Below are 14881 nucleotides of genomic sequence, written 5' to 3'. Positions count from 1 at the left end.
TTTTTTTTTTATCTGAGCCCTATATTGTGGTATGGCCTTTCAGATATTTCGCCCCAATGTGGATATCATATTGGTGGTCTACTTTGAAATTTCTTACTTTTGAGCCTTATGTTGCTATGATCGGTGAATATGTCCGATATAAGGGTTTTTTGGGGTAAGGTGGATCCCCCTGCATCTGATTCGTGCTGATTTATTTGACAACTTTTTATTTCCTGGGAAATGTAGTCAAAATTTCATTTCTAGTTTGTCTATAGAAATTCCAGTTTTATTTGCCAGAAACCAAAATTCCATACATTAGGCAAAACCAAAACTCTTTAAAATGTAAATTATTACCATTTGGCCATTTCACCCTGACATTTAATTTCTTATGGTTATGATCACTTCTATTAAACGTGCTGCTTTTGTGCCATAACTAATGCTATTCATTTTCGACTTTTCGCGTATGAAATTATGGGCATTCGAAGAAGGCACTCTATAAAATGGCAATTTTATGGCGGAGAGACAAAGGCGAAGAAGAAGGAAATAAAAAATTGTCATTTCCTTTTAAAACAGGATTTTTTGCAAAAACAAAAAAAAAAGATGGCTAACATACAACCCGCTGAGAATATCTTTTACGACATCCTAGTGACAGTTGTTGGTTGCTTGTTCGTTGGCCCATTCAAAATGTCATCGCCAATGTTCGAGAGGGGCTTTGGCAGTGCTGTCGGCCGGCCAGCCTGCCTGCCTGACTGCCCTCATTGGAGGGAAGTTTGCTTTCAGTCAGTCTGTCAGCGAGTCAGCTAGTCAGCCAGTCAGTTAATTATATTATGTTAATGTTGGGCTTTTTGTCATTTCATGGTGTGCGGCAGAAACAGTTTGTCAGGCGAAAATCCAACAAAAATTACTTAAAATCTAAGACCCGAGAAACTTGAAACTCAACGAAACTTAACCAAACTGGACTTTAAACTTGGTGTCCATTGTAATATGTGTAATACGGGCAGTGAGTGTTGTCGTTGTCGTTCAAGGCATGGGCTGTACAATGTAGAGTACACTACTAATGTACATAAATATTGTAAATGGGTTTCATCCTGATGCTGCTGTTTTATTTGTCGTTTATGATTCTTGTTTCTTGTGACGTTCATTAAAAATGACTTTCGCTCTTTGCATTAATAAGATTGCCTCAAAACAGCTGAATGAAAGCCATTTCGGTTAGGCATTGGCCCCACTGACAACATGAAAGAGATTTCGGATTTTTAGTAAATCCTTTTTTGATAGAGCCACAATGTCTAAAGTAATTGTGAGTTAAGATATGGATTCTAATCAAATTGGCCTTTGTGGCTCCCAAAGAGATTTGGCTGAGATTAAATCGGAATGAAATAAGCCATGTTGATATGTTGAAGATATTTGGAAAAAAAAAACTTTAAAATGAAGACTTTTTAACTAAATGAAGATATTTAATGGTCATTCGCCAGACTTTTTAGACATTTGTCAGTTGGCCCATTGTTATCACGGGAAGCATAGCTGAAAGCTACCGGGCGCGTCCACAGGTTGCGGATGGTGGAAAGCTCCGTTTTTATGTGGAGTAGCTGGAAATTCGACCGCGGGCAGTCAGCGATTTCCGAGAGGAGAGTCTCAATGAGGAGTCAGGTGGCACTGGCTCTTAATTAAATACTGAGAGCCAATGATACTCGAGATGACAAGGCGAGTTATTGGCGGCTTTAAATAACCAATGGCCAACAGCAGCGTCTGTTCCCAGCATTGGGGCCCGTTGGCGGCGATCGTCGGATCTTGGAGCAAACGGCTCGCCACAACGAGGGATACGTGTGCAATCCCACAAAACCCATGCGGTTGGGGCGCTGGGCCAGTAACCCGCACCCGGAAAACTGAGAACTACTATGAGAAACAAAGGAATAGTTAAAACGGACCCCACCCCAAAATTGACGACCCACGCAAACGAAAAAAGGACCATGATTTGCGGATCTGCAGCTGGAATATCCGCACTGTTTATAGAGAAGGTGCAGTATACGCGCTGGCGGATGTATTAGAGTACAAGGCAGATATTACCGCCTTACAGGAAGTGCGACGGACTGCTAATGGCGTTACTACAACACCAAATGGTGACGAACTATACTATAGCTGCCATAACACGAGGCATGATTTTGGCTTTTGGCTGTGGAGCCGGAGACTGAAACACCTTGTCTTCGGCTTTACTCCGGTGGATGAGAGGCAAGCCACTATTCGCATAAAAGCCAAATCCTTCAACATCAGTCTTATTTGTGCCCATGCCCCGACGGAAGACAAGGACGAGCAGACCAAGGATATTTTCTACGAGCGCCTAGAGAGAGAATATGACCGCTGCCCCGCCCATGATATTTAAATCGTTCTGGGAGATTTTAATGCGAAGATAGGGAAGGAAGACATTTTTGGTCCAACAGTGGGAAAGTTTAGCCTCCATGAGATAACGTCCAGTAATGGGATATGTTGAAGCGAAACGTTAGACGGTTACAATAAAAGCCAAACATAGTGACTATGGGTTATCGCCACTCCTATGGGGGACCACCATACATGACCTATTACAGATGTTGACTGAGGAGGGATTTGAACCCGTCTGCTACATAGACGATGTTATAATACTTCTAAGGGGTAAGGATTCGAACGATCTATGCAGAAGGGCCGAAAGGGTCTTGCCTATAGCATATTACTTGGCTAGACCCAGCGGTCTCAATGGTAACCCAAAGGAGACTGAAATATGCCTATTCACGAGGGAGACGAAGGTGGGCCAATTTAACGCACCACGTTTCCTCAATAAGACGATTTCGATATCTGACAAGGTCATATACTTAGGTGTGATCTTGGACTTTAAACTGAATTGGAAGTGTCAAATTCCGGAGTGTACTGAGAAGGCTCACAGATGTTGGGCACTATGTAGACGAGCCGTAGGCTCGAAATGGGGCCTGAATCAGAGGATAGTTCACTGGCTCTACAGGAGCGTGATTAGATCAATACCTACCTTCGCCTCAATAGTTTGGTGGACTGTTAAGGAGAAAAAGTGCAACATAAAGACCATGCAATAGGTTCAGGGAACATGTTGTCATGGCATAGGCGGAGCGATGAGGACCACGCCCACTAGGGCACTGGAGACTATTCTAGATATCCAACCCATTGAGGCAGCCACTGCCGCTATGAGACTTAGGGCAATGGGAGAATGGATTGAGGATGGAAGCAGCTCATACAATCGGGGTATAATCGGGGCGACGATAGGAAACCTAGAAGGAAGGGAAGATGTTTTCGATCGGATGCCTGAGATGAACCTTAAGGTGGACAACGAGGCTTTGCTGCCAGCGTCTTGGATTGATTGGGACCCTAGTATATCCATCTGGAAGATCATGTTACACGGATGAAGGATGGATAAAAGCTAGAGGACAGAGTGGGCCTGTGGATACACTTTGAGAACCCAGGGACTGAGATCTGTTTTAGACTGCCTGACCATAATACGGAGGCCACCGTAGCGCAGAGGTTAGCATGTCCGCCTATGACGCTGAACCCTTGAGTTCGAATCCTGGCGAAACCATTAGAAAAAATTTTCAGCGGTGGTTTTCCCCTCAAAATGCTGGCAACATTTGTGAGGTACTATGACATGTAAAACTTCTCTCTAAAGAGGTGTCGCATTGCGGCACGCCGTTCGAACTCGGCTATAAAAGGGAGGCCCCTTATCATTGAGCTTAAACTTGAATCGGACTGCACTCATTGATATGTGAGAAGTTTGCCCCTGTTCCTTAGTGGAATGTTCATGGGCAAAAATTTGCAAATTTTTTTTACCATAATATTGTCCTGCAGGCGGAGATCCGGGCGATCACGGAATGTGTGAAGTGATGTGGTGCCAACGCGAGGACGTCGAATGTGAACATCTTTACGGACAATAAACTTGCCATAAGGGCAATAACAACCAGGACGGCAAGGTCACGAACAGTCTTGCAGTGTCAGAAGGATCCTTCTCTGAGGATGGCAAAGTCCCCATCGTTTGGGTGCCGGGCCATAACGGAGTAAGGGGAAATGAAAGGGCAGACGATTTGGCGTTGAAGGCCAGAGGACTTTTGTCAATAAACTTGGTTAACCCGAAGCTTTTCGGGTCCACGCAGTCCGAGTTAAAGGCGTGTGCGACGAATGCGCATGCTACCCTGTGGAACAGCGAAATGGTCGGTAGGAGGGCGAAAATCCGTCATGAGAACGGCGAGGCTATTACTGAAAGGAGGTAAGAAAGAGGCCAGTAAAGCTTTTGGTGTCATAATGGGACACATAGGACTAGGAGCTCACTTATAGAAAATCGGTGCGGCAAGTGATAGCATGTGTAGGGCATGCGGGGAAGATGATGAGACGTTGGAGCATTTTCTTTTTCATCGCCTGGTTTTCGCGTCTAACAGATACCGACACTTAGGCGGGGACACAATACCAGACATGAACTAACATAGGGTCGTGGATGTATTGATACCGTCAAACAGCTCGTCAGAGGTATTCACGCTCCCTGGGAGGGCGCAAAGCTCGACTTTGTGAGAAAGGTGGATATCCCCCAGCTTACAAAGGTTTCGGTCTTCATCAAGGGATGGGTGGGGCAGTAAATTTGCGACGGATCGCATGTTGGGATTCTTGGGCAAGCAAAACCAAGGTTTGGTCGCAGAGAAGTGTGAGGTCTTCCACAGGGAGGTTGGCATTGATCAAGTCTCCGTGACATTGATTGGCTTAGACTAAAGACATGGCGCACTACGGGAGCAAAGCTGTCTTTTTCAAGATTGGGACGACTAGGATAGGCAGAAATTTTCATTGTGCGACACCAGGCCGTGCAGAGGCTGGTGACTCAACACCGCCCACCAAACAGGGGCCGACAACGGGATAATCACGGCATCTCTCAACATTGGAAAGACTAGGAGGAAAGCAATGATCCTAATACTAAAATATCAGGCAGTGCGGTGGCGAGACCGCCCATCACAGCCTAACAAACAGGAACCCGACGACGCACCCAACACCGACTTAAAGATTCGGAATACTGGGATAGTTAAAGATCCTAATATTGAAACATTAGGCAGCGTAGCTACAGGAGACTCAATGCAACCCAACGAATAGGGAGCCGATGATGGTACCATCACCTACTCCCAACAGATGCCGGTACTTAGGTGGAGACACAGACATGAGCCAACTTAGGGGAGTGGCATTGAAAACATTTAAGGATTTTGTAAGTAGCTCGGAATTTCTAACCTAAAATTTTCTTTTTAGAGGTTACTGTATAGTTTTTAGAGCGCACAACAAATCGTTTACAGGTTTAGGTGTATGTCCATAGTGGCATGGGGCGGATTAATATCTGCACCTTCTTTTCAACCTAACCTAGGGGCGTGGCATGGAAAACAGTTAACGATTTGGTATGTAGCACGGAATACCTTACTCAGATTTTCTTTTTCGAGGTTACTTTTTTTTAGGCGTATTTAGAGCGCACATCAAGCTGGGTGGAATAATATCCGCACCCTCTTTTCAACCTAACCTAAACGCACCCTTTTTTCAACCTAACCTAACCGCACCCTCTTTTCAACCTAACCTTGCTCACGTTTCCGTTGTCCATTCCATTGTAGAGTGGTAGAAAATTACCACTGTGGTAAAAAATTGTAGCCGAGATCAACATATGGCAATGATTGGAACTTAGTGCTTGTACACACTTGTACTTCCCCATTTGTGCGACACCCCAGTGTATAATTTCAACAAAATTACATTCTTGTCTAGTTTACAATGAATGAAATCTCTTTGACATTAGCATACTCATGAAGTTTTTCTCTTTCATTGGCTTAATCTTTTTATGCAAAAACAACACACCAAGTGTTACAGCAACATTATAAACGGCAGCAAAAACAACAGCAGTAGCAAACATCAGTAGCTTCAGCAATAATAACAATGATAATTATTTTTATTATTATAACTTTTGTTGTTATTATTTATCTTGGGCCAGTAATTAATGTTCATCCTGTGTTGGTAATTTTTAACACAATATTCATGGGACTCGAAATGACCTTCGTAGGCAAATAGTCACACACGCGTATGGCTTTACAGAGAAATGGCCATTTTAAAGCTAAACAATGGGATACATCCGTTTCCGCTTCAACATATCCGTTGCCTGTTTGAGGCATATAAATGTTTATTACAAGAAAAATTTATAATTTTTTTTTTTTTGGTTATGTCTATCACTTTATAGGGCCTTATTTTATACAGCCCACCTCTGCACTTTATAAGCAAACACACTCTCAAGATACGAATTCAACTTCACTTTCCTTCAAAAGTTCTTCAAATATAATAAATCTTAAATGTCTTGATTCAAATATTTGACTTTTAATATTTATTAAATTTTTCCACTGTCTTTTGACTTGACTGGCCTTGCAAATACAAATATGAATGTTTGCCATCTCAAGGTAATTTTCAATGATTTCATGTAATGCTACTTACTTCTTGTTGTTTGTCTTGTCATCTAAGCAAATACAAAACAATTTCATAAATCAAATTCGATAAAATCATAACCCAGAATGATTTATATTGGGTTGCCCAAAAAGTAATTGCGGATTTTTCATATAGTCGGCGTTGACAAATTTTTTCACAGCTTGTGACTCTGTAATTGCTTTCTTTCTTCCGTCAGTTATCAGCTGTTACTTTCTTTTAAAAAATGCGCAATTACTTTTTGGGCAACCCAATACATCCTACCCATTGATGGCCCGATGGTAATTTAACAAATGCCCAACTTGTTTGTTTGGGATACTGCAAAACGAACATCATTTTAATTATAGTCATCATCATAGTGCTCATCATCGGCAACACTATCAGCATCTCATGAATATGCAAATGTGTCTGAAGATGCTCCTCACAGATGCTTAACTTCAAGTGAGCTGCATTGGAAATTGAGCCAATAGCTGAGGATATCAGCATTTCATTAAAATATTAGATACTGATATGCTCACGTAATGGCATCGATGATATGATATAGGCCACACACACACACACACACACACACCTTAAATTCACACACACACACCTTAAATATTGATAACAATTACGTATGAATTTAAGATTTTATGCTATTAATTATTTAGAAATGTCTATTAACACTCCACACCAAGCCTTGAGAAAATGTTCGCTCCTTGTTAATACAAGGCATGGAAGTTTAAAGTCATAAGAAAACTTAACATTCAAATATCAACCAAAGCTCTTGAGAATGGCACTCCCCAGAGACTTAAGAAGTCAAATCGGGATATCGATTCCCAAAAGAGCCACATCAGCCTGTAAATCGCCCAAACTTAAAAAACAGCCCTCTCTGGATGCTCAAGTCGTCTCTCTGGTAGACTTAGAATTAGGACCCGATGTGTAAATATGGGCTTCAGATCCTTTATTGTGAAATGGAACTATTGGGTTGCCCAAAAAGTAATTGCGGATTTTTCATATAGGCGGCGTTGACAAATTTTTTAACGGCTTGTGACTCTGTAATTGCATTCTTTCTTCTGTCATCAGCTGTTACTTTTAGTTTGCTTTAGAAAAAAGTGTAAAAAAAGTATATTTGATTAAAAATGCATTTACTTTCTTTTAAAAAAATCCGCAATTACTTTTTGGGCAACCCATATATGGCTGTTTGCCCGAATGCCCTACACATTCTATAACTTGCCGCAACGACATTACATAAGTGACCTCGTAGTCATATGTGCCCCGTCATGATACCAATTGCTATACTAACCTACTTCAAACGTTAGGTTAGGTAAGAGTGGCAGTCCTTTACAGACTCACTTAGACAATTTTCGGTCCAGTGTGACACAACGGCGACTGGCGACGAGTGTCAGATCTTGGAGCAAGCGGCTCGCCACAACGAGGGATACATGCAATCCCACAAAACCCATGCGGTTGGGGCGCTGGGCCAGTAACCCGCCCCCGGAAAACTATGAGAAACAAAGGAATAGTAAAAACGGACCCCCCCATCGTTGACGACCCACGCTAATGAAAAAAGGACCATGATTTACGGATCTGCACCTGGAATGTCCGCACTCTTTATAGAGAAGGTGCAGTATACGCGCTGGCAGATGTATTAGAGAACTACAAGGCAGATATTCCCGCCTCACAGGAAGTACGATGAACTGGGAATGGCGTCATTACAACTCCAAACGGTGACGAACTATACCATAGCTGCCATAACACGAGGCATGAATTTGGCTGCGGATTTGTGGTTGGTCGAAGACTGAAACACCTTGTCTCCAGCTTTACTCCGGTGGATGAGAGGCTAACCACTATCCGCATAAAAGCCAAATTCTTTAACATCAGCCTTATTTGTGCCCATGCCCCGACGGAGGACAAAGACGAGCAGACCAAGGATATTTTCTATGAGCGCCTATAGAGAGTATATGACCGCTGTCCCGCCCATGATATTAAAATCGTTCTGGGAGATTTTAATGCGAAAATAGGGAAGGAAGACATCTATGGTCCAACAGTCGGAAAGTTTAGCCACGAGATAACGTCCAGTAATGGGTTGAGGCTGATAGATTTCGCCGCGGCAAAAAACATGGTAGTTAGTAGCACCAGATATCAACATAAAAATATTCACAAAGCCACATGGCTGTCACCCGATCAAAACACGAGAAACCAAATTGATCACGTTGTGTTAGATGGAAGGCATTCATCCAGCGCGTAGATTCGGATCATTACCTTGTAGCAGCAAAGCAAACCTTGTAGCAGCAAAAGTACGATCTGACACTGCACGGAAGCTGGGCATTGAAAAGCTGCAAACACAACAAATGGCAGAGGCATACTCCACTCGACTGACCCAACTGCTTCATGAAAGCACTCCGATGATATAATGGCGCAGTGGCAAACTATTGCCCACTCCAGGGAAAATGATGCGAAATCTGTACTTGGGTACCAGAAGTCTCCTTCAAAAAACCCATGGTACGACCAAGAGCGTCCAGATTCTACTGAAGCCAAAAATGCGGCTTATAGAGCAACCCTGCAATCAGTAGCAACGAAGAGGTAGCAGATTAAGGAGAGGTATCGGGAGAAAAGGAGAGAGAAGAAACGTCTATTCCGCAGACAGAAAAAAAGAAATGGAAAGACGTGAGTGTGAGCAAACTGAGATGTACAAGAGTCAGAATGAAGTCCGGAAATTCTACCAAAGAATTAAACATCAAACCGAGGGCTTTGGTGCAGGCACATCCTCCTGCAGAGGCAAAGAAGGAAATCTGGTAACTGACACAGATAACATGCTGAAGATATGGAAAGAACTTTTTGCCCAACTGCTAGTGTCCCATGTTGGCGGCGAAGAGGATACCGCAGAACCAATCCCTGATGATGGTATAGAATGTTTACCTCCTAGTCAGAATGAGGTCCAAGTAGCAGTGACCCGACTAAAGAACCACAAGGCAGCAGGAGCCGACGGGTTACCCGCTGAACTATTTAAGACCGGAGGCGACACGCTGATAAGGCAAGGTATGCATCAGCTGATCTGTGCAATATGGCTAGAAGAACGCATACCCGATGATTGGAACCGTACACAAGAAAGGAGACAAAACGGAAAGTGCCAACTACAGAGGAATAAGTCTCCTCCCCATCGCATACAAGATACTCTCGAGCGTACACCACTACTGTGGTACAGGGTATTATAACTTAGTGAATTAGTTTGCAACACCCAAAGGGAAGAGAGATAGACATATTGATAAGTATACCGAGCGATTCAAAATCACTTTCTGATTCGATTTAGCTATGTCCGTCTGTCTCTATGTCAGTTTGTCTGTCCATCTGTCCATGTTAATTTGTGTACAAACTACAGGTCTCAATTTTCATCCGATCGTCTTCAAATTTGGCATGGGCGTGTTTTTCGACCTAGAGACAAAGCCTATTGAAATAGGAAAAAATCGGTTCAGATTTGGATATAGCTCCCATATATATGTTCGTCCGATTCGCAGTAATACTGTAATAAAATGGTCATTTGTTAACCGATTTTCTCGAAATTTGGCAGGAAGTGGATTTCTAGTGACTCTCGACATTACTGGTGAATTTTGTAGAAATCTGTTCATATTTAAATATAGTTCCCATGTATATGTTTGGCCGATTTTGAAAAATGTTGCAATAAAGTGCTCATTTGTTAACCGATTTTCTCGAAATTTAGCAGGAAGGATTTTCTTATGAATCCCGACATTACTGGTGAATTTCATGGAAATCGGTTCAGATTTGGATATAGCTCCCATATATATGTTCGTCCGATTTGCAGTGATAATGCCATAAAATAGTCATTTGTTAACTGATTCTATTGAAATTTGGTAGGAAGGATTTTCTTATGACTTTCGATATTACTGGTGAGTTTCATAGAAATCGGTTCAGATTTGGATATAGCTCCCATATATATGTTCGTCCGATTCGCAGTAATACTGTAATAAAATGGTCCTTTGTTAACAGATTCTCTCGAAATTTGGCAGGAAGGATTTTCTTATGAATCCCGAGATTAAAGGTCAATTTCATAGAAATCAGTTCAGATTTGGATATAGCTCTCATATATATGTTCGTCCGATTTGCAGTAATACTGCAATAAAATGGTCATTTGTTACCCGATTCTCTCGAAATTTAGCAGGAAGGATTTTCCAATGACTCTCGACATTACTGGTGAATTTCATAGAAATCGGTTCAGATTTGGATATAGCTCCCATATATATGTTCGTCCGATTTGGTGTAATACTGCTGATTCTCTCGAAATTTGGCAGGAAGGATTTTCTAATGACTCTTGACATTACTGGCAATCGGTTCAGTATTTGTTATAGCTCCCATATATATATATTCGTCTGATTTTGGGTAATTTGCAATAATGTTGTCATTTGTCAACCGTAGTTATTACGGTTTGAACATATTGGGTTGCCCAAAAAGTAATTGCGGATTTTTTAAAAGAAGGTAAATGCATTTTTAATAAAACTTAGAATGAACTTTAATCAAATATACTTTTTTTTACACTTTTTTCTAAAGCAAGCTAAAAGTAACAGCTGATAACTGACAGAAGAAAGAATGCAATTACAGAGTCACAAGCTGTGAAAAAATTTGTCAACGCCGACTATATGAAAAATCCGCAATTACTTTTTGGGCAACCCAATATTTTTGCTCGCCGAGGTCCATCAAAAATGGTTCAGAATTAGATATAGCTCCCACATTGTACTTATAGGATAGGTGTAGGGAATTATACAGTCGGCTTCGCTCGACTTTTGCCCTTCCTTACTGGTTTTATTTCATAAAATTCCATCGATTATTTTGAAAAGACCAAGTTTCGAATAACTCGAAAACAGTTTTGGGTAAAACAATTTAGTTCTCCTTAAACTTCTTGCTGTTTCACATTTTCGATGCTTGGTCTCTAAAGTTTGCACTTAATCATGCTTCACATACTTATCAGCGATAGGGAATTTAATTTTCTTGGAAATAGTCGACAAGGACTCCTAGGTATTTGGGAAATTAGTTATAAACTTGACAGAATGACTCGACGACACTCCTTTGACTAAGTTTTGCCGTTGCATCCGTTAATACCATTTAAATGGTTGGCACTTCAATTTTGTCTCTCTCTCTTTCTTTGCGTTCGGAAACACAGGATATAAATGTTTGGCTAACAGAGCTGCCATTCTGCAACGCAGTGACATGAAAAACAAAGGACCACGCTAAGTATTCTGCCTTGTTGTTTCAAATGAATCCTGAAGGTTGTGCTAATGTCGCCGAGCGCTAAACAAATGACTGTGTAGCGATTGTTGGTTTTTGTTTTGGGCTTCCTTCCTTAAAGGCTCTGCAAGGCCGGCTGCTCTAAGGTATCTTCCTTCGTCGCTTGTGTTCGAAGGTACACTTAAAAAAGTTTTTTAAAATACGAAAAGGCTTCTTTAATATCAAAGAGTTCAAGTTTCGGCCCAATGAAAGACGATATACTGTTTATGTGCACTACTAAGGATGTGGCGGAAAGGCTTCTTTAATATCAAAGAGTGCAAGTTTTAGCCAAATGAAAGGTGATATCCTGTTTATATAACTAAAGCAACGGCGACATTTCTTCGTAGTGAAGTTTTTACACGAAAGCCTTAGAAAAGTCAATAACATTATTGAGAAGCCATCGCTGTATGGTATATCCCCATCATGATTTTATAAAGCACGCTCAATGTCATAGGGGATCTTTGTAAACTGTGTCAATCTACGTTAGCATCTTAAGGCGACCTCTATTCTATCCTCACCCTTATGATAAATTTCATTCTACGAAGTACCCAGCAACTTTTTTTCTATGAATTTCAGATTTTCTTACCAAAATTCTTGCAAGTGTTTAGCTGTAGCATTGTTTTTTTTTCTGTGTATAGTGGCGAAATGTGTCGCATTCCTTGACGTTGATGCGAGCGGCACTAATGCCAACGTTGTTGGCCATTAGCAAAAGTGTATGCCACTATTTATCATCCGGACGGACGAATACGTACGGACGTTAGTAGTAAAAGTAAAATGGTTGATTGTTCTCTGGGATTAAACATCGTTTGACTATGACACACAGCCCTGCATGGGATCGTCATGAAAACCTGCCCTCGTTCTCCTTCCTTTGTCCTTAGCTATGATTTTGTTTTTGTTTCAACAAATTTGATTTAGTTAATGCATCCCCAATCATTAATAACAAAATCGTTAAGCCAAAGCTTTTAAGCATTTTCACACTATTAATTGACAGCCATAGGAGGAAATGTTAATAAATACAGGCAAAGCTTCATGGTGCCTGTGTGTGTGTGTATATGTAGAGCAGCAGAAAGTGGTATGACAAAAAGGATGTCTGTAGACTATAGTAACGAAATTACCAATACCATCAGTGGGAATGAGCCAAAAGGGATATGTTGAAATGGTAGATGGCTCCTTAAAAAGGAGAAACTTTTTTCTGGAACTTAAATTTCTAAGACGTTTGATGCAAATTTCCTTGAATTTTGACGATATTTTCTACGAATGGACTTTATGATAGAGCTGGCAAACTATCGATAATCGCAACATTCGATATTTTCGATAGTTTTAATAATAAATATCGATGGTATCGATACTATCGTTAATTTTCCATCACCTATATTTCAAACGATAATGAGAAATAACAAGTAAAAGCGTACTAAGTTCGACCGGGCTAAATCTTATATACCCTCCACCATGGATTGCATTGGTCAATTTCTTTTGCCAAAGGATACAAGAAAATAATAGCTATGCTATTGGAGCTATATCAAGTTATTGTCCGATTCAGACCATAACCGAATTGAATGTTGGAGATCATAGTAGAAGTCATTGTGTAAAACTTCAGTCAATTCGAATAAGAATTGCGCCCTTTAGAGGCTCAAGAAGTAAAATAGGGAGATCGGTTTATAAGGGTGCTGCATCAGCCTATAGACCCACTCAAACCATATTTGACACGTATATTGAAGGTCATGGGAAAAACCGTTGTAAAAAAATTCATTCAGACCGGATAATAATTGCGCCCTCTAGAGGCTCAAGAAGTCAAATCCCAGATCGGTGTATATGACAGCTATATCAGGTTATGAACCGATTTCAACCATACTCACTACAGTTGTTGGAAGTCGTAACGAAATACGTCGTGCAAAATTTCAGCCAAATCGAATAAGAATTGCGTCCTCTAGAGGCTCAAGAAATAAAATAGGGAGATCGGTTTATATGGGGGCTGTATCAGACTTTAGACCGATGAATAGACTTACTAACGAGCAACGCTTGCAAATCATTGAATTTGATTACCAAAATCAGTGTTCGGTTCGAAATGTGTTCATTCACCGTAACGTTGCGTCCAACAGCATCTTTGAAAAAATACGGGTTAATGATTCCACCAGCGTACAAACCACACCAAACAGTGCATTTTTCGGGATGCATGGGCAGTTCTTGAACGGCTTTTGGTTGCTCTTCACTCCAAATGCGGCAATTTTGCTTATTTACGTAGCCATTCAACCAGAAATGAGCCTCATCGCTGAACGGTGAATGAACACATTTCGAACCGAACACTGATTTTGGTAATAAAATTCAATGATTTGCAAGCGTTGCTCGTTAGTAAGTCTATTCATGATGAAATGTCAAAGCATACTGAGCATCTTTCTCTTTGACACCATGTCTGAAATCCCACGTGATCTGTCAAATACTAATGCATGAAAATCCTAACCTCAAAATAATCACCCTTTAATTACGCCCTCTAGAGGCTCAAGAAGTCAAGATTCCGGATCGGTTTATATGACAGCTATATCAGGTTATGAGCCGATTTGAACCATACTTAGTACAGTTGTTGGAAGTCATGACAAAACACGTCACACAAAATTTCAGCCAAATCGGATAAGAATTGCGCCCTCTATAGACTCAAGAAGTCAAGATCCAAGATCGGTTTATATGACAGCTATATCAGGCTTTGAACCGATTGGTACCGAACTCAGCACAGTTGTTGAAAGTCATAGCAAAACACATCGTGCGAAATTTCAGCCAAATCGGATAAGAATTACGCCCTCTTGAGGCCCAAGAAGTGAAGATCCCAGATCGGTTTATATGGCAGCTATATCAAGTTATGGACCGATTTGAACCATATTTGGCACAGTTGATAGATATCATAGCGAAACACGTCGTACAAAATTTCATTCCAGTCGGTTAAGAATTGCGCCCTCTAGAGGTTCAAGAAATCAAGATCCAAGATCGGTTTATATGACAGCTATATCAGGTTATGGACCAATATTTACCATAGTTGGCACATTCCCCCTCTGCAGGCTCAAGAAGTCAAGACCCAAATCGGTTTATATGACAGCGGTATCAGGTTATGGACCGATTTCCACCATACCTGGCACAGTGGTTGAAAGTCGTAACGAAACACGTCGTGCAAAATTTCAGCAAGAAA

The 14881-nt window shown here is 41.2% G+C and overlaps 2 protein-coding genes across 2 annotated transcripts in view; both read left to right on the top strand.

Annotated features, from left to right (window-relative positions):
* Positions 1-5896, top strand: part of LOC106092119 (5-hydroxytryptamine receptor 2A) — a 176263-nt gene extending 170367 nt beyond the window's left edge. The window contains exon 7 of the mRNA XM_059369912.1: positions 5777-5896. Within this exon, the coding sequence (XP_059225895.1) occupies positions 5777-5896 (120 nt within the window). The remainder of the gene's footprint in view (positions 1-5776) is intronic.
* The window catches only part of LOC106092157 (5-hydroxytryptamine receptor 2A), a 490553-nt gene that overhangs the window by 94782 nt on the left and 380890 nt on the right, over positions 1-14881 (top strand). The gene's annotated exons all lie outside the window — the stretch shown is intronic.

Source organism: Stomoxys calcitrans, chromosome 5, assembly GCF_963082655.1.
Source record: "Stomoxys calcitrans chromosome 5, idStoCalc2.1, whole genome shotgun sequence".
Lineage (NCBI taxonomy): Eukaryota > Metazoa > Arthropoda > Insecta > Diptera > Muscidae > Stomoxys > Stomoxys calcitrans.
Note: the sequence above shows the minus strand (reverse complement) of the source record. Positions and strands in the feature narration are given on the sequence as shown.